This window comes from Haliaeetus albicilla, chromosome 6, assembly GCF_947461875.1.
Source record: "Haliaeetus albicilla chromosome 6, bHalAlb1.1, whole genome shotgun sequence".
Lineage (NCBI taxonomy): Eukaryota > Metazoa > Chordata > Aves > Accipitriformes > Accipitridae > Haliaeetus > Haliaeetus albicilla.
In genome coordinates, this window is record NC_091488.1 from 13,828,992 (window position 1) to 13,849,750 (window position 20,759).

General features: G+C 38.5%; 2 protein-coding genes across 3 annotated transcripts; one reads left to right on the top strand and one right to left on the bottom strand.

Moving 5' to 3' along the window:
• Positions 1 to 420: 420 nt before the first annotated feature.
• Positions 421 to 11,257, top strand: LCA5L (lebercilin LCA5 like). The gene is given in 6 exon segments (XM_009911805.2): positions 421 to 935; positions 2,389 to 2,526; positions 4,471 to 4,564; positions 8,165 to 8,274; positions 8,575 to 8,707; positions 10,383 to 11,257. Coding segments are annotated over 6 exon segments (1,542 nt in total). The 5' UTR covers positions 421 to 488; the 3' UTR covers positions 11,003 to 11,257.
• A 1,376-nt stretch (positions 11,258 to 12,633) lies between these two features.
• On the bottom strand, positions 12,634 to 20,656 carry GET1 (guided entry of tail-anchored proteins factor 1). 2 transcript variants are annotated; one of them, XM_069785091.1, is made up of 5 exons: positions 20,427 to 20,656; positions 18,109 to 18,274; positions 16,665 to 16,732; positions 15,690 to 15,804; positions 12,634 to 14,131 (listed from the first exon to the last, which is right to left on the bottom strand). In XM_069785091.1, the coding sequence occupies exons 1-5, from the start codon at positions 20,514 to 20,516 to the stop codon at positions 14,058 to 14,060; spliced, it is 513 nt and encodes a 170-aa protein (XP_069641192.1). In that variant the 5' UTR covers positions 20,517 to 20,656; the 3' UTR covers positions 12,634 to 14,057. The 2 variants fall into 2 exon arrangements, with proteins under 2 accessions (XP_069641192.1, XP_009910110.2); XM_009911808.2 differs by lacking the exon at positions 20,427 to 20,656 and adding an exon at positions 19,790 to 20,008.
• Between the last annotated feature and the right edge of the window lie 103 nt (positions 20,657 to 20,759).

The window sequence follows — 20,759 nt, forward strand, 5'->3', positions numbered from 1 at the left end:
TGTGTTAACATAAACATACTTTACTAAGTTATCCCCAGAGTATTATTGCTGTTTGCCTCAGAAGACACCACCTGTGTAGTTACCCTTATTAATGAAAAGTGAGCCTGATGGCTGTTTCTAATGAAAATGGCTTCAGAGAATGAAAGGAGGGAACCCTGACCTCCTATAGACCTAGTTAGCTGTGGCACAGTGCAGCGACATAAATGCACACACAGAGATATAAATTTTTAATAGATTTATCTGTGAAATACTTGAACATTGGAGTCTTAGTATAGATCTTGGGCATTTTGTCAGATATACTAGTTAACTACCTTGGATGAGCAGTATATGAGCTTATGTGAGCAGTAAAGACATACAGTGATTTTGCTGTCTCAGATGATTGCTAGATATCAATGCCAGTTTACTTTGCTCTGAATGCAGGAGGAAAAAAATTGCCAGCTGACAAAATACCACATCAGAATTCTTCATTTTTGAGCCTGCAGAGCAGTATGATTTCCCAGAAAAAAAATGCAGTGGCTCAGCAAAGATCATCAGCAAGCCTTCACAAAATTAAAGAGCTGAAAAATGAAATATGTTATTTACAACACAAATTAGAAGCATCAAGCTTAGAAAACCACATTTTGAAACAGCTTCAGTGTCGACACTCGAAAGCAATAGGCAGATATGAAAATTCAGGAAGTAACTTGCTGGATCTTTTAGGGAGTCATTATGATGAGGTGAGAGCTTTAAGGAAACTCCTGAGGATGTCTCAGGAGAATGAGAGAAATACATCCAGGAAGCTCAGAAAAGTTGAAGCAGAGCTGCTAAAAGCTAAAAATTCTTTGCAGACCTTGCATATGCTTTCAGAAGACAAAGCTCTTGCAGAGAGAGAGGAACTTGATCACAGATTATCAGCCCTTACAGAAAAAATGGAAGAGAATGATAAGAGAATACACGTAATATATGCATATCATTGTATTTGTGGAACAATAATAGGAGAAGTTTCTGTGCAAGAATAGTGGAAAGTTTTTAGCTGCTTCTTGTTACATTAATTATTCTGTTACAGCCCTGTAACATTGAACATTCTTTTTAATCCAGTGCTGTCCCGAGTGTAAGGTACTAAAAATGGCGGTAGTACCCCCTTCCACTATTTTAAAATCTGGCAGAAATGTATGAGTAGATTAAGTTCAGCAGTAAAGATCTTTTAGGAATTAAGTTGTATGCCTTAACCCTGTGTAGCATATAGCTGGAGAGCGAGCACTCTTCAACAGCGTGTCTACTCTGCTCCCTGCCAGCAGCATGGGGTACCCAGGCTTGCTTGGGCTGTCTAGCCACAACAGCAGGATTAGTCATACATGAAGACCACTAAAGCTGGCTTATCTGGAACTAGTGCTGTTATTTTCACGTGGTGCTGGTGAGCAGCATGGACATACCTACATCTCCTGTTCACTAGTTACTGTCACTCAGTGTAGTCAGCTGTAGGGTGGCTGCTGAATTAAGCCGTAGTCAGGTGTCCTAGATTTTAGGGTTGGTTCTACTGTTGGTTTATTATGCAACTATAGTAAAAGCCCGGTGGGAGTTTAAGAGGAGATAATTCAGCTCCTCTTAATATCTCATGCTTCTTTACTTTTATTGAACCTTTCACAAAAAGACAGTAATACAGTTTTTAATACAAACCTGGAAGAGTGAAATTTCCATTGTCCTCCAGGAATTAATTTCTATTTTCTATGGGGTATATTATGCATAGAATTAAATAAAGAGCCAGGTAATCTTAGAGGCATTTCACCATCTGAACAGCTGGCTCTGAGGTACATTTATTACATGAAAGAAAATGAAAATATAAACAAACAGCTGAATTCAGACTCTCTTTTGAAAACTTTCTATTTACAGAAGTCCTAGTGAGAAGCTATAAAAAGCATGCAGGGTTGGGTGTCCACCTTGCAGTTTTAGTAACTATAATTTCAGTGCATGGCACTGGGTTCTGATGACAAAGTACTCAATAAAGTACTCAATAAATCACTTAACTTTTCATTGACGCTAAGCCTCTTTATGCTGCCGCAGTTAACATCTCAGTGTGAACAGAAATGTTGTCTTAACATTTCTCAAAGATTATTGTATTCATTAATCCATCAGAAAGGTAACGTACAGCCCTATGTTTTATGTTAAATGCAAAAAATACTTTTTCTTTGTTTAGTAAAATTAGGTTTTAAACCAGTTTTTGCTCATTTTTAAAGTAATTTTTCAGATACTTCGTCATAATTTCATGCATTGTTTACAACAGAATATAATTGTTAGAAGCTTACTTTTCATTATATCAGCATGCTTATTTTTTGAATCTGGTAAGAACTGAAATTTTTCAACAGTCATACTGAGTACATGCATATGGTAAAATATGTAATTTTTTTTAAGAGCCTGGAAAAGCAGCTGAAGTTGAACAATAGCACCTTTAGTCGTCAGCTGGCAAATGAGAACAAAAAAGCTGTGGAAACTGGGATAATTACAAAGAACTTGCAAATGGAAATTAATTCTCTTCACCAAAAAATTAAGGTATTCAAGATTTTAAACAGGTTTCTGTTCCTACAAGAAAACTCGAAGTGTTTAATGTTACCTATTCCTTTTTCCTCTTTTATATTATTTAGTAATGGAATTTTTGTTCCCTAGTTGAGTGTATAGTCTACCAAAAAAAAGCAAAAATATCAAATGATGAAATTATTGTATGGTCTATTTGTCAAAAGGTCAAAGTAGTTCCATAACTAATCGAAACAGAGATTAATGCATCACAATTTGAACAAATAATCCATACCAACTTGTTACCATTTTGGTAGATCTATGTCAATATATTCACCTACTAACTTTAAATGAGCTCCTTTACAGAAACACTTTCAAATAAAAATGAGCCAAGTATTACAATCTGCAAAACTAGACTTTAACAAAAAGACTTACCCAAATGTTTCAATAGTTTAAATTCCAGCTTGGTTTTTAGACAAATATTTTTGGGACAAATATGCCTAGTTCAACACTTGCTGTGATGCTTGTAAACCAAACATACAGGAGAAGGACAACCTAAAAGTGACACTAAATAGAAATAGAAATAAAACTGCCACAAATGGTATGTCATATGAGTTGTAAACAAGAAAAACAGTACATATTCCAGAAAACATGAAAACCCTTGTGGCTTTTTAATAATCTAAACTGTTTGTAGCACAGTTAAAATATACTTTTTTTATTTCCATGTAAAGTGACCGATCCATCTGTGATCCCACTAGGGAGCTTTCTCTTTCTAAATGGAATCAAATGTCTGTGAAATATGTTGTTATAGGGAGTTTTCCCAGACATTGTGAAGGACAAAACAGGCAACTCCTGAGGATTCACGGAGATTTGCATTTCTGTACAGGGGCATTGTTTGTCCCTCTTACCTATGTATCAAGTGCAGAAACTTTCCTCCTTGTATTTGGCAGCAGCTAGGCTGCCCAGCTGCAAAAGCCCTGTGAGCTGTTGGGAAAGGAAAAAAAGTACACCGCTCTTCCCAGGCCTCGTATCAAAGTCCCCTGAACAGCACTTGCAGGGCTATTTCTCTGCCAGAGTCTGATCTCCTCCTATGTGAGCAGATCTGGGCGATGGGTATAATTGTAGTCCCAGGAACAAAAATGTGTTATTATTCTGAAGTACAGTTCTCACCTTAATGCTTCTCTAAAATATTTCTATTATTTCATGTGTTTTCCGTGTGTGCAGTTCTCTTAATCTTATATTTAGATTTACAAAACCTTCTATTGTTTTACCACAAAGATGACCAGACATGCTTATTAACCTTATTTCTGTGCCATAACAGAGTTTATTCTTACATGTTCATAGTTTTGGGCACCTGGCTCATTCAGATCATTCAAGGTATTCAGACACACTTTCAGGACAACCTGTATCTCCAAAGTAAATGCAGCTCCTATTTTTCACACTAAAAACTGATACAGTGAGAGTATTACTGAAATCTCTCTTCTGTGTTTAAGACAGATTTCAGTAAGGAAAGAGGACTCTTGCTAAATAAATTTTAAAAGTGCGCCTCTGAAGATTATGTCTCCCAAGTTTATATCTCCCAAGCAATAGGTTGTAAAACAGAACTGAGCTCATTGTAACCAAGGGCACTGAGTAAATAAATTTAAAAAAAAGCAAGTAAAGACAAAAGTTACTTAGTCCGAAAAAAACCCCTCAGAACAATGAATGAAAAAAATCATTAGAGAAGACTTCATCTTCTGAACACTGTGTTATGAAAAAATTCATGTAGGTATACAGATGTGTTCTTAGCCTTAAAAAGGGGGAAATTTGATTTGGCTCATGAAAGAAAATGACAGATTCCTGTTTATGTAAATGACAAAGTCACCACATTGCCTGGCACAAAGCAAAATCACTGTGAGTTTTCTCCCAACATAGGAAAATTAAGTTGGTAAAAAGTAATTCTTAATGCATATTATAAGTTTAATGGTGTTTATTTCTTCTTAGGAAAAAGATCGTCAACTTTACATAAAAAATATCTGTGCAAATTGGATGCCTAAAATCCCCAAAGACAAAAGTGATTCAGTACCTCATGAAAAAAGTATGTGTATATTCATTTTCCTTTTTTGTTTAGTTATGTGCAACTTACTTACATTGTTTTATAACTGGGACTTATATGCCAAAATAAAAGCCAATATAGTACTTTGATATGGGCTAAAAATATTCTGTCACATGTAATTTAAAAAGAAGTACTTGGTTTTTTGCTCATTTGTTTTATGAATACAAATACATGACCCATTTTTAATATTTAACCCAATTTTCATCATGAATAGAGTTTAGCATACATAGTTTTAGTATACTAACAGTGACAGTGAAGTAGTGCTGCTATTTTAAGTGTCCATTTGCATCAAGAGCTGTTTGCCTATTTGTTTTTTAATGTGGTGAAGCTATCAGTCCACAAAGCTTTTGCAGGCTAATTTTTGTTCAGGCTGTTCCCTTTGACTTTACCTGGAGAAGTGGCCACCCTAGACCTAGAATTCCCACAATGTGACTCACTAACTCAAAGCACCTCACAAACAACCCTCCTGTAGCAAGTTCCTAGTTTTAGTACAGACCTTCAAAGTGCTTTTATATGAGCAAAAATAATGAATTTAATTGGGTCTTTAAAAACTGTTTTCTCATCTTTAATATCCTTAGACCCTGTAGCTTAACAAGTAGCAGAGATGCTTCAATGTCCATTATTGAAGCTCCTACAACTTAGATTTTGTTGGGGTGAAAGGAGAAGAGGAGTTTTCAGATACAAACAAGGTTTAGGAAGTTTAAAGGCCAGTCTGATGATCGTACTGTCAGCTTATCTGAGAGAAGAGAATGTTTATCCTTACTAGTCCTTTGTTTCTTAGCGTAAGTAAATTTAAATGGGTAACCAGACATCATAATAATCCAGTTATTTTATATCGTCTGAATTAGTTCTATCCACAGAATTGATGCTATTTAGAATAATATAGTAGAATGATAGAAAAGAACAATAGAAAGTTAATTCTATCAAGGAAAAAGAGCTCTTTGGTGAAGAGTGTTTCTTTCACGTGGATGCTCAGACAGGTATTGGAGAGAAATATCTATTACGTGCAATTTTGTCTATCAAACATTCCAAGAGCAGCTACCTTGTGTGGGATTCAACTGCCTAATTATAGGCATCCAGTGCCATTTGAGATGTCCTAGCACATTCTGCCTGGCCCTGTAGTTGTTGTTCCAGAAGGACACGGGTGTCCCATTGGTCCTGTGTAATATCAGCCAGCCTTATGTGGATACCTTGAATACTCGAAGGCATCTCAAATAGCACGAGGCGCCTGTGTTCAGACAAGTGGATCCCACCCCTTGAACTGAGGGAGCAACAGCTAAAAGCAATTACAAATCATACAAGCCAAGAACTGTTCTGTTGCCCATGTGCTCATTATATTCATCAGGGACAAAAATGTTGAAGAAGATAGTTTTCTTAAAGCACTTAAAATTTCTGATTGCCATATGCTTTAGATGTAGCATCTAGAATTTACTAATAAATGTGGTTTATACAGAAACTGATAAACATATTTCAGGTACTTTCCCCACATTGAAAGTAGTATTTTGCCTCCTACTCAGGATCATAAATATTCTGTCAATATCCTAAATGAGAGCTTTCTACATGACAAACTTATATCCTTAATTTTGGACAATGATCTGAACATTGACTTTCCTGTGTCAAGCACCTCTTTAAAATACTGGTCAGATATTCCTGCTCCTAAACTGAAGGAGGAATTGGAACTTTCTTCATATGAGTACAGAAGAGCACTTCAAATTTACATGGTAGCAAATATATCTGCTGGAAATATTGCACATGCCCACAGAATTCTTCAAATTATGGTATCAGTACAAAGTCTTATCATAGTCAGTTGCTTATTTCTTTCCTCTTCATTGCCTTTGCAAGTCCATTACTCTGCCTTAACTACAAGTGAACTACAGGGAAAAGGTTGGTAATTCAAGTTGTAAAATTAAGAAACACAAATTCCTATTTCTCATTCCAAGTCAGACACAGTTTTTTATGAAACTCTGAATTCCAATTTTAGTTATGTCACAGAACCAGCTGTGTTTTCTTTAATTTTACTCACATATGGGCTTGTACAATATCGTTATTTAAATTGCAGCACTTAAATCACTGTTTACTACATAAGTTCTTCTTTTCTTTAGGCAAGATAAGGGAGCTTAGTTGGAGTGAGACCTGATATTTTGTAATGAAAAGGTTGCAAGCAAAACTGTCAGATCTCTTGGTATTTTTGGCCAATAAAAGTTTCATTCTCTGCCAGTTAATGGAAAGAGATGATTTAGAAATCTAGAATTGGAATGACTGACAATTATTTTTCCTTTTCACTATTGACTTGAATTTTCCTATAACAGACCTAGAAAGAGCTACTTCTTCAAGTAGTTATTTTCTATTCTGTGTTTGCAAAAATTTTTACCCAGCAGGAAAGAAAAAAAGAACTGTGGGGCTGCATTTTTTAACACTCCTGATAAATAGCTGAAGGTAGGCTTGCTTAGGTTATCAGAAAGCTCTATGTACATAAATAAAATTGATCTATTGAATGAAGCCATTAAATTCATAAGCTCTTCAGGAGAGCAGTTTGCTCAGTTGTGGGAAGGTCACACCAGCTCATCTAGAGGTACAGCTCCCCCTAGTACTGAATCTGGGGAACGCTCCGCTGGTTTCTGCTGAAAAAGCTGTTGAAATAACTAATCGCGGGTTGCCTTCCAAAAGGGAAAACTAATTCCCTCCACATCACCACAGCAATTCCTTCAAGAGTAATCCACAAATTGGTTATCAACATCCTTTTTACCACCAACCTGCAAACATTTGAAAATCACCATTTTTAAGGAAAGCCTTTTTCCGATTTCAGAGATCAAATCTGGGAAAAAGGTGGAATGCTGATGTAGGTAAGATCAGATTTTTGCTGCTGGGCTAGCAACTTTCTCAGCTACTGTACTCATGTCAAAATTATTCTAAAAATAGAATAAAAGAACAATATACTGACCTTTCCCATCCCATCTCCATTCAGCTATTTCTTGAAATCTCATTCAATCACTCCCTTGCAATCTCTTGCCAAAGACTGTATTTCAAACAGTGTTAAGCATTTCCTTTGAAGAGCTTGGTTCCATAAAGACTTACATAAGCACTGAACTTTGAGAAAGGTGAGTAATCAAGTCAGAAGGCATAAAAGCAAGCATGTTTATTATACTCTATAAGATCCAAATTTAGGAACCGGAAAGCTGAGGCCTCATGCCAGACCTCTTAAATTTACATTACATTAGAAATGTTACCACACAAATTAAGCCCATATGGGCTCTAGGGTATAGACATATTTGTCTGACTTCGCATGTTCCATCTGAACAGGATGGTATAGATCTAAAACTTAAGTATATTTATGATGTACTGATGTATGGATGAAAACGCTCAAAAGTCCAGGTAGCTATGTTTGTGTTCTAGTTTCAGCGTTATATAGATCAGGCAGAACAAAGAATTTCTTTATTAAAGGGCATTAAGACATGCAGCAAAAAAATGTTTAAATCCTAGGATGCATATCAGTATCATCGGTCATTAAATATATCTTTTGTTTATACCAACAATATGATTCCAGAAACTACTGTGTTACTAACGATTGTCCTTTTTCAATAGGTATTAGTATAAACAGATCAGTACAGGTAGATAAACAGAATTTTAGATCACTGCTGCTGTCACAGTACCAAACTCAGGAAACAGAAAAAAGCCCAGTTCAGCTAACAAAGGTATGAAAGATCTGGATCCAAGCCCTTGTTTAAACTCTCAGCTAAGCTGTATATTATTCCATGAGTTTCAGTAATATGCCTGAATAGCCTGATCTGTCATCTTAACTTTCTAGGATGTGGATTTTGTGTGAATGTAATTATGTTACAGAAAATATGTAGGACAAACGTTATGATACAAAATAAGAATGTAACAGTAATAGAAATTACTAATCTTTTTTAAGTATTGCACTGACTGTGTACTTTTAAAAGTCACTAAACAAGTATTCCCTCATTATTTTTACCTTTAATTGCCAATTATAGGAGAAAATGTCTTCAGAAGATAAGAATCAAAAAGCTGAAGCAAACGAAGCATACACAGATGCCCAATGTAGAACAGAAAAGCATTCAACCAAGAAAATACCAAGGCCAGAAACTTTTAATAGAACATGTAGAGGTATATTTTAACATTTTTCTCAGAAATTAATTTGATCTTTTCAAAAGTGAATGAACTGATGGTATCGGTACTTTACATGGGTCTGACAGCCGTTAGCTGGCACCTGACTGACAGGAACTAGGTCAACAAAATAAAGTATTAAGAGTCACTGAAATCCAGCTGCTGGTGGTGCTAGACTGACTGCAGAGCCGCTCCATAGTATAAGGCATCTTCATGCTGCTGTACTTCTAAAAGCAGTTCCCGGTCATGTTGGTAAAAAGTCAATGCTTTATCTGTAAAAGTATACTTTTGTTAATAGTTTGCTAATTCCATACTAATCAAATACTGATCTTAAATTGTTGGTTGTGAACCTTCATCATAGCTGATGTCAACATACATTTCTGGCTCAGGATCTATTGCTGAGAAAGGAAAAGGGCTTCTTCAAGGGCTGGGAGTATCTCCATTACAATGATCACTGTAAATAGATTTTATGTAAATCTTAGCCATTGACTGTGTTCTCATATAAAAGTTATATGCAAGGGACTTACTTATCTATAAACACCTTTATTTTGAAGAAATTCTGTAGAACAGAAGAAAGAAGGAGCCAGTGCATCTATTCTTTTATCTGAGGTTTTTTTTTCTAAAAATATTCATGTTATTTTCATTATAGTAAGCCTTGTAGAAAGAACGAAGATCTGAATGCCATCATGCTAAATACTTCACAAATGGTAGGGGATATTACGTGACCTAAAGGTCATGCATTTACAGAGGTGAAATGGGTTGCTGAGGTCACTTACTAGATCAGTAACAGAGCTAGTAATCTGGAATGCGTTAACTCCTGTGTTTTGTATTCTGCCTTTTCAGCCTGCAGCCTTTCCAGACCCCACCAGATAACCAAAGTCACCATTTGTCTTTGAAATCCCCTTTTAAAACTGACAGAAAACACAGGTCTTCTGATTCTGCCTGTGAATCTCTCTCCTCACTGTTTGCCAGACTCTATTACGGCTTTCTCCCACTGTCAAGATTAGACTTAATTATTGAAGTCTTATTTAGCTGTTTTAGTAACTGCAATTTCATACTTCTCCTTTATGCTTGTACTCTGCCTCATTTTGAAGGTACTCTTTGTGTCTCTCCAAAGCACAGAACCTATTACAGTTTGTCCCCTGCAGCAGACAAATGTATTTAGGCATTCAGTATACACACACCTTTTTCTACTCATTTATAGGTTAGAGAGTTGCAGTGTATTCTGCTCCATGCAACAAGCAACTGTGTTGTCAATTAAGGGAAAGAAAATCATACATATACTTAAGTTCCATTTAAAAGCAAGAAAATTACAACTGGAGTTCAGATCTCATGTGGTTTCTCCATTGCATTGTACAGGACTTTTCTGGCCCTATATATTTATCCGTTACTGATTGTATTTGCATGCTAGTTCATGTAATAAATTAAACATAATGAAAAAGGTAAAAATAAAGATATTTACCTGGATTCAATGGCACAATGATCTTGCTTAAATCTTGCCCCATCCTGTTATATTTATTAGTAAATAGCATTATTATAACCCTCAAGACTGAAATACCATCAACAGTAACAACTTAAGCAATGAAGTGAAACTTGCTGTCATTAATGCTTCATGACTCTTTATGTTCCTAGGCAATTTAAGAACATTCCTAAAACCCACAGTATTTCATTTTAGAGTATTTAAGGGAGGGCAGACTACTGATGGAAGAATACACTTGTCTGGAATTTATGGAAGAGTCAGATTTGCTTAAACGGGAGCTGAAAAAAATGATGAAAACTGAACAAACGCCTGTAAGTGACAATGTAAAAGAGAAGAGTCAAGAGGAAGATGCAGTGGAAGAATATGAAAAAGAAGAAAAAAAGCCAGATGAACAGCTGAATAACAGCGAGAAGGCAGGGACTAAATGTGTTACTCCAGGTCCAAGAAACAAAACACCCATTAGGCTGAAAAAAACCCCCATATTCTCAGAAGCCACTGAGAATTTGCATCGTGGGCTTCTTACATCAGGTACAAAATCAAAAAAAGGCAGTCTTTGCAACCATAGACATGCAGGTCAGGACTGCAGTGAACCAGCTGAATCAAAAATGAAAAATTCCTTTGGGCTATATGAACCATCTTTTGGTAAAGTTACCAAAACAAGGCAGAAGGACAGTTCCACTGAAGCAGAAGGCTGCGCTCACATGACATTCGCTGAAAGGAAAAAAAGTCTTATGAAAGAACTCTCTGGACCAGGCTGTGTTTGAAGAGACAACCATTCAAGTTCTAACATGAGAGGAATGAAGAAAGGGAAGTGAAAGGATGCAGGATTACACAAGCCAAATTTCAAACCACCACTACTAGTTTATAGTGTAAAGCACGTAACACTAATGAAATCGTTACAAATAACCTTATGAGAATACACAAACTGATTATTTTATTTGGTTAGTTAAGTACATCAACTTATCTTTATTCTAGAAATATGGGTAATTTAAAACATTTTTTTAAAAAACAATGTTTTTACCTTCATTAAATGCATATTAAATCTTACAAATACTGACAATTTCTTTCAATGATTTTTCCAAAATGATAGTCAAATCAGTTGTCACAGAACATTTTTCAGTTCTTGGTCTGTGTCCATGCATGTGCACGCATATGCGTCTTACTAAGAGGGCCTTAACAATTACAACATTTTTACCTGCTATCAGGTGTCCCAAGTTACATCCTTGTTTTGTAATTTCCTTTTTTTTTTTGCATTCTCTCCGCAGTTTGAATTTTGAAGCTGATTATTTGTCAGCTAGCTGAAGTGAGCAAACTGCTTTCATAGGGTTCATTATTGGGTTAGTACCAACAATGCAATAAAAGAAAATAATTTTTATTTTCTTCACTCCTGAAATAGCTTCCAGAATTCACACATAATAAAAATAATTCGCTATTACATTGTTTTCACTAGCATTATAAAGCTCTAAAGCTTCATTCTTTTCCACCGTTAGAATTTATCAAAGCAGTTTGCCTGGTAACTTCCACAGCTGACATACAAAGATGAATGTGCAAGAGTAAACTATTGTTTTGGAGAAGTCAGGCATATCCAGTTCTCAAAAAGCCTTTAAAAATCCTGTGTTTAAGGTTATGTAAGTGAGGGTAGGAGGATTACATTTTGTTCCTCATAGTAATTAATGAAACACTTGCTAAAATGTTGTGAAGTTAGGGAAAATTATGTGTATTCTATTGATTTTAAAAGGCAGTAGCACTTAAAAAAAACTTAAAAAAAATTATACTGCAAAAGCTTTTAAAGTGATTAAGACATTTAGATCTGAACCTACTTGCAGTGTATTTCTTTTCAAAATTTTGAAGGTTTTTCTTGAAGTAGCGCTTAAGCTGTTCAGTGCACAGGTTTCAAAATGACTTTGTGCAGTCAGAAAAGTAGGTGTTTCTCCTCTATAAACTCTCGATACTTCTGCAATGCCTTTACTGCTGTCCCAAAGCTAAGAGCAAACAAGCATACATAATCCAACACTCCTGTTTGTACTGACTGGGTGACCAAAAGCCTTTTTGCCCTTACTCACGCAGATGTTTGACTAGAGCAGCCAACAAACTGCGTATCCGATGACCCCATGCTCAGTGTGGATAAACAGCAAATGCCACTGAGAAGATTTTAAATGATGCTGCTTTTCTTGACTTCACTGTGTTAAAAGTCTGTAACAAGCTAAGTAGAAATATCAATAGCCACATCTTTAGATTTGGAAATATGTCAAAGGCATAGTTAAATAATTAAAAAAAAAAAAAAAAAAAGAGTCCTGTTGATCCAGCAGTATCTCCTTATGCAAGAACATGGGAGGGGGGTAGGGGGTGTTGGTTTGGGTTTTGGTTTTTTTTTTCTTGTTAGGAAAACTGTAGTTAACATTGATTGTTAATCAATGCAATGAATAATGGATTAGAAAACCCAAGATGGGTTGAAAAGCTTTATTTTGTTAATAAAAACACAAATATACATAACATTCAATCACAACATTTTTTTTCTTGATATTTAATGCATCTATTTTCATGTTGGCTAAATGTAATCCCTAATACAAACCCAATTTTTTTTTTTAAATTAACATTTAAAAAAACCAAACACATTTCATGCATACATACACACAATATACCATGACCTTCTGAACTGATTTCTAAATGCAGTGCTAATTATGGAGGGGCCCCAGCCCCTTCCTTCCTGCAGGAAGGCAAAGGACCTGAACTAACATAACAGATGCATTCCACTGTACAGAGTGGGAAGCTGAGCCAGAACCACCAAAGCCCAGCAAAAGAGGGAGAGGTGTCCCCTAGAGCTTTGTTCAGGCTCACATATAAAAAAACATGGAAGATAATGCAACTTTGTCATTGCTCTACAGGCACAGTACTAGGAAGAATTCTGTCCTCCTTTAAATGCAAAATATTGTGGCTCTTTCCTGTATCTAAATACAGCAAGAAGGATTTACTCCAAAACAGAAAATTGTTTTCTCTCCTCCTCCTGCTTCCTACCATTCTGTTACTACTTCAGACATTTAAATCACTAATTTGCCTTTTTACATTTACATAGCGGTTTTGGGCTATACTGGATTGTCATTAATGTATGCTAACCCCCTTAGAAATGTAGTCCTCTGAAGGAACAGCACTGTCTTCTACTTTCTCTTTACTAACATAGAGCTTCAGAATGTTGGCCAGATCTTTCCTCCCAAAACATGCAAAAAACCAGTTTCAGTGATCCTCACTCAGTTTGGGAAGCAGAAAAAATGTCAAGGAAGGAAAGGTCAGTTATCAATAAAAGTAGGAAAAAATTCAAGTGTTCAATGAGTTTTAAAAGTCAGGGAGGAAAAAGTATCCAGCCATCCTGCACTAGGCAACTGAGTCTCAGGAGATAAAATCTTGATTCCGTGTATATACCAATAACGCATTTTCTAAGACAGCCCAAGAATACACCAATTCTGTTGTAAAAAATAGCAAGGAGGAAACTAATTCTGTTCTACCCTAAGCCAACCAAACCACCTACCTCTATCCTCTAGTACCACTTGCACCAAATATAATCCCACCTTTGGGTGAAACTACCATATTATACAGCAAAGAAAGAGCAAAGCTCCCCAAGTAATTCCTTATGCCAGTGCATTTCAAACTTAAAAATACAAATCCGACATGTTCCAATTTTGGTGAATATATGCCATGACAAATTCTTATGGTTCTGCCATGAATCAGATGTAAACGAAGTAACAAAGATTATCTCAGACCTAGTCTCATGAAAGACAACCGTTCCTTCTTTTTGTTTTTTTTTTTTTTTTTAATTCATTTAAAACAGCAATAATGAAAATGTAGTTGAGGACTCTGTGGATTACTGGGATTCCTTCAGCTGAAAGGGTGTAGCATGATAGCTACAACTTTATTACAAACCACAAGCCAACATGTAATTCCAACACCACCTGAAAGAGATATAAAACACGATTTAAGTCATTGCATCAGCAACCCTGAAGCATACATGCATCTGAAAACAACTTTGGAAGTGTAAAAAATGAAACGTAAGAGTTATGAGGTGAACAGGAACAAAACAGCTTTCTTTTTATATACAAATGTCTCTCTTCAAGGCATGGCAGCTAACTCCATGCTGGTCCCAAGAAAAGCTGAAGACTGTGTGGGGAAAAAGAGTAACAAATAATGTGAATATCAGCCAAAGTAAATTTCCTAGGAAATTTAAATTGGTCTTTTAAAAAGTATGAAATCCATACTTCTCTCCTTTTCCCTTGCTCCCCATACAGCTATATAGAAAAAAGCTACTGAGACCTTCGCTACTGACCCAGATGCCCCACACTGCTGTTTTACAGGGTCCTGTCATTCCAACTAGCGGCACAGAAATTTGTACTGGTATGATGGAATAGAGGGTGTGCCCTGACTGTAATACACAGCACATCCATATTGCAAACTGCATAGAATCATGCTACATAGTATCACGGAATACATAGCTATTCATGGCACACATGTGAAGAAACTACCTTTTTGGTGATTTTTAGACATTTTTGTGTTTATTGCCTAGAATTCAAAAGCGATCTCTTTACTGTGATTATCAGCCAAGACAAAGCAGGAGATTTGAAGGCAGACACAGATGTGAACTTTTTAAAATCCCTTCAAATGCTATTTAAATAAATGTCCTCCAAGGACTATTCCTCCAGAAGCAGACTCTTCTCTTGTCCAGTAAGCATGCTGGATATCAATCATTCTCTAGAGAGCTATTAAAGATACAATGACATACAATTCCAACAACATATTTTGGAATACCTTCTATGGCAGTTAGGACTTTGAAGCCTAATATGAAGATTCACCAGCAGCATTTTAGCTTGAAGGTAAATTTCCACACTACTTTGTCCCGTCATTCTGCCTGTCTACTTATCCCGTTAGCATAGAGCCAGCGCACTTTTCACTCACAAACAGGTGTCTATAACCTGTGATATCGTTCTGATCATTAATTCATTAAACTGCTCAAAAGAAAAGGATTTAAGTAGGTAAAAATGCAACAGAACTGTGATGGGAAAAAGGGTGGGAACAGACAAGACAAAATGCCAAGAGAGCATACCTAAATCACTCTGGAGTTACACTACTATGAAGCCCCAGCAGTTTATGTAAGCAATACAGACCTATGAAGTATCTGCCCATTTTTAAACCCAATTCTACTATTTCAGTGGACTCCTTAATATAAAAATATTTCTGATTTGAAATCTTCTCCAGGGTCTATTCCATACAGATAAAGCTGCTCTGTTTGAGAAGAAATAAAAATGACAAAGAGCCCATTTCACTGTCAGTTAAATAAACAAGAACTGAATACATAGGAAACAGCTGACCAAATGTTTGAAACTCCTCCTCGTGTTACGGGAGTTAGAAGAAACATACAGAAGCAGTGCTTTTAATCTATGTATGCTCTTTGTCACTACATTGTTAGCATCCTCATGGGCTTGGGAAATGTATTTTTTTCCAATGTGCAGTCCTTACCTGCCACCCCGGTAGGAAAGGCTACCAAGCGCTCCAGCGGAGCAAGCCATTTGCTTGGAAGCACCGTAACCGGCTCAGAATAGTACTTCCAAATCAGAGAGATCATCAAGGCAGCCTAGAATTGAAATTTTTATTAGCTTGGATAACAATACACATCAAAGTACGTTTTCGCTGCTATTCTGAACCAGTAAGTAACAAATTCTGATTAAAGGGAATAGTTTCTTTGTTAATTTACATTGTTCTTAAGAAAGTTCAAAATATTTTTAAACTCGGTATGACCTTAAATTTATACACAACATTAAGAGGTAGCAGTGAGACATTGGCAAATACTGCTTTCTTTTGAGACCCTGGTTCCAACCTAGCATAGACAAATATAGCAATAGTAATTGTTAAATTCTGATGACTCTTTTTAGCCATAATCCCTGCCTGCTAGGAATCCAACTCACTCTAACATTACCCTAAAGACATCTTCAGGTTGACCACTGTCATCTTTATTAGCAGACAATTCTTTGGCATCAAGTCTGAACTACAGAGACAACCTGATGAGGCACCATGGGGAAATGTGTGGCAGCTGTAAGCAGACATCTGCATCCTCAGCAAAAGCGTATTTTGTTTCCAAAACCGTAAGTAAAATATATTTGTATGTATTGGAACTTTCCTGGGTCCAGTGCCATGTATAAATTAAAAAAACCCCAGTGATTAAAGAGTTAAGACAAACTCCTACTTTGTCATCTCAAAACCAGAAACGCAAAGCTAAAGTGAGACTCAAAACTCCCTCCATCCCCAACCACCAGGCCTTATCAGCAACATCTCTCTCTTCTACTTCAAGAAGCTCTTTCAGTTTGGCATGCACTGTGCCACTGGTATGTCAAACACCTGTGTGACTAATCACCAGCCAATAAACGCAGGAGAGAATTGTAACAGTACTAAGGATTTGGTTTAGTAATTTGTATCCATAATAAAATATTTACTTACTTGTAAGATGTAGAATACAATATTTATAACCCACTTTATTTTGGCTAATTGGGCAGTTCGTGCTTTCACTGTTAAAAGAAAAAAAATTACTCTGCATTATTTATTATAGCGAATTATACTTACATAAAACTAGTAATTTATTAATATTTCACTCTTCCAATCAGGACATTACACTATTTAAAAATATCTTTTCAAATGACTCATAGCTATATTGAAAGTACCCTTCTGCAAGAAAGTGCTAGGTCTGTATCACACCGTAGTTTCTTATTAACGTTACTATGAAAAGTTGCAAAACACTGATATCCTAGACCGAGAAATGCTACATATAATCAAGAACGCTATTCCCAAATGAGAACAGTCACTGTCGTTACTAATTTAAGACCCTGCTTTAGACGAAGCATAAAGTAAATTTTTCCCTTTCCTAAAAGGGGACAATGATGGCTTTCGCAGATGCACTTTTTGCCTTATTTCATTCAGGAACACAGTTAAGACTGTTCCTTCACTGAATGAATCTTGGTTATGCCTATTTTTCTTCTGTTACAGTACCTCAGACCAATATAAAGCAGCCCAGTGAAGACAGCACAACTTCTAACATAACAGTGGCCTAAAGTTTTCTAAAACATTGTTGATTGCTAAGTAAACTACCCAGATCTCATTTAATTGAAATTATTGGATTAAGAATTATACTACTGAAAGCAATCCAAAACTGCCAGTTGTAAATGTTGTCCTTTCTCCAAGCAAGGAGCCTATAAACATTCAACCATTCTGCACAGAGGAGGCAGACAAAGCAAGTAGTCTCCTATCCTGTTAGGATCAGTTAGTGAGTTTGGGCAAAGACAAGAGCAAAAGCTCTGGTGCCAAAGGTTTATGTGTACTTTCTACCACAAGATGAGGGACTATAATACTATAAAATCCTAATCGAGGCAAAGCACTACAGCTTTATCGCACAAGCTACTGCGTAAGACCTAACAGGATTTCAAAATGACAGGAAAGATCTCATCTGGTTATCTTATGGATCAACAGTTTCTCTCTAGCGTTTTGTAGTACACTAACCAAACAGCCCCAACCAAGCAATGCAACCTTTTGCAGTGAAGATACGCAGCAGAGGACTTCCTCGACTTATTCAAAACATGATTCAGTGATGAGCATTATGGAAAAAGAGTAAATAATTACACAGTGAAACCCAGGAAACTCCTTGTAAGAAAAATTTTATATCTAAATCACTCCCTTATCAGTGTATGCAGAACTATGTGCAATTGAAAGACAAAAGCAAGCTCTCAAAAAACTTTAAAGAAAAAAGAAAGAGAGAAAAAATGGAAGGGAACACTGGAAATGGGTAAGAGGGGGAGGAAAAAAGTTGAAGGAGAAATATACTTAAAATTGAAAACACTCTTGACAAAATGTTTTCCAGAAACTAGAAAAGGGAATAAACATTGCACTCTACCATGAGTTTTAAGCTTGTCGGTCATTTTGTTAATCTTTCTTTCCAGACGGGCATATCTAGCAAACTCATCCATCATACTAATGGTTGAGAGTTCTTGCTTCATGTTCTGAATTTCAGCTCTCATTTGGGATTCCTGCTCTGCATCCTTTTGTAACAATCTGGATATCTAAGAAATAAAGAAATAGTATCAGTTATTTATCCAGAATTCCACTTATTTTCTTTAATATGTATAAAGTACGATCTGCTGTTTATATACTCAAAAGCCTCCCATAAAAAAAGGCCCTTTCATGAAGACACAGGAAAACCTCGGCTTAACATCTGCAACATGTTCTAAAAGCCAAAGAATTTTTACTCTCTTGTTCTGACTGAAGCAAACCAGAAAGGGTTTTACCGTCCCCGTAGGGCAGTGATTTTCAACCTTTCTAACTACAGTTAACTGCCTCTTCCTTCTATGTTTCTGCTTTCATCTCTTCATCTTCCCACTCTCGATGACGCTGCTGCCTTCCGAGATCTTTCAAACCTCCCAGGCCCTGCCTGCCACTGCATCCCGAGCTGAACTGCTGTCCTCCCTCCTTGCAGTCCTCACCATGCACTGCTTGGATGACAAGCACCTGGTATGTGCAGGAGAGGAAGGACCCGGGAAGCACTCCTCTTCACCACTACTCCTTCCAGCTCCAGCAATGCCCCTTACTCATTCACCATTCCCATTTCCAGCTCCAGCAGCCTCAGCCAGGGTCTAAACTAATTAGTATGTAAACTTTATTCACTGAAACCCAATTTTAGACCTCACCAATAATGCATGGCTCACCAATTGGGAATCACCCCTCTAGATTACAGATTGCCTAGTCCGGGCTGTTAGAAACACACAGATTGCCATGCTGGCTGAGTTGTGATCCATCTAGTGCAGTATCTTACCACTGCCTCAAAACCAGAAACACAAATTTGCATTAGTTATTTTTCCTACATCTTACCCACGTGTTTAAATGGGGTTTTCTTATAACACTTGGTTGTTATAACATTGGTTTCTTGGCTAAAATTATTTCCTACTGACAGAAATGTACAAAGGTAATCACACCTTGCGTAAGCAAACATTTTCTCCCCTTCTTTTACTTTCCTACTTTCTTTTTGTGAGGCACTACCTGCTTATTGGTTCATGAACTCCTTTCACCATAGAAACGAAGATACAAAGAACACAAACTCTTTTTCTTGCTGTTCCTTAGCAAATCTTTCTAGCTTTCTCAACACATGTGCAATTTTTTTCCCCACAAACGATGTTCCCAGTAGTGCAGTCAATGAGAACATTACACTACCTTCTGTCACGAACCACAGCAGAAAGTTGAGCAGAGATTTTCATTAGTCATCTGTGGTGTCACTCTGTTCAACTTCCCAAATTGTTAGGAGTAATTTATGTTTTAACGGATTTTTATCCGTTATCGAATGGTGTGCACTGATCTGCGTGACGGTGAAGTTATTCACATGAAAGAGCAAAACAACGGGTATTTTAGCACGCTTGCTCGCATGTAAGTTTATTCGGCAGTCACAGAGTTTATTGGTCCATAACTCTGTTACCCACGCTTCCACAGAAATGCTTAAGATCAGACCGGAGGGCATCCCAATTAGCGACTGCGACACTGGGTTTTCTCCTACGGTACCCAACCCCTCAAGCCCTGCGTCCGCTCACCTCCCTTCCAGCAGCAGCGGTGTGCAGGAGACAGGGAGGGCCGCAGAGCTCCCCTCCGCATCCCCCGCGACGCCCTAAGGGCTGGAGCCTCAGGGGCATCAGTTAAGACACCGGTAACTCGTTACCCGCAACTCCGCTTCAAAGACCGGCTCCATCGCGGCTGCTGGAGTCGGCCCCGTCGCGGTGCCGGTTCGGTTTCGCGATCCCCAGTTCCTCCCAGTATCAGCCCTCCCGAGTTTCCCCTCCCCCAAGGCGAGGAGCCGGACCAGGCCCTGCTACTCCCAGCCGGGGATGGTCACGGGTACGGCCGGGCACCGGGCGACCTCCCGAACCGCCACCGCTCCCCCCGCCCCGCTTCACCTCATCGCTCAGCCCCTCAGGCGGGGGTGACGACGCCCCCGGCAGGGGCCTGCGCAACGCCCTGCCTGCCCCCGCCGCTCACCCCCTCCTCGGCCACCCGACGGCCCGGCGCCCACCCCGCTCGCCGTTTTGCCTCAGCGGCGGAGCCCGGGCGGGCAGGGCGAGTCCCGCGGCCCCGCTGCGGGGGCAGAGGGGAGGAAGGGCGGCGGGAGCTCGGCCGCGGCCCCGGCTGAGGAAGGGCCGCCGCCCCCGGGGCGGGCGCAGTGACGCCACTTACGATGGAGGAGCAGGAGGGCAGGAGGATCTTGAGAGCGTTGCAGAGGAAGACGGAGCTCAGCACCAGCAGCCAGGCGCCGCTCTCCGCCATGCCGCCCGCCCCCGGCACTAACGAGCGTCCCGGGCGGGCGGCATCGCGGCGGGGCGGGGCGGCCGCCCCGCGCTACGTGAGGTGGCGGGCGGCTGCCGTGCGTGAGGGGAAACGGGGACAGGTGCGGCCACGTGACGGGGGCCGGCCAATCAGGAGGCCCCGCCCCACTTCCCCCGGCTAGGGGAGGCGGTGGTTCGCCGAGAGATCCCGCCTGGCGCCAGACGGGGTAGGGGAGGGGGCGGG

Excerpts from the sequence above, each read along its gene's own strand:
- GET1 (XM_009911808.2), bottom strand. The coding sequence starts at position 19,888 with ATGCCCCTGAGGCTCCAGCCCTTAGGGCGTCGCGGGGGATGCGGAGGG. Across the intron at positions 16,733-18,108 it reads CGACAAGCTTAAAACTCATG|TGAAAGCACGAACTGCCCAA; the intron begins GTAGAGTGCAAT and ends TTCTTTTAACAG. Across the intron at positions 15,805-16,664 it reads TTGTATTCTACATCTTACAA|GCTGCCTTGATGATCTCTCT; the intron begins GTAAGTAAATAT and ends TTTCAATTCTAG.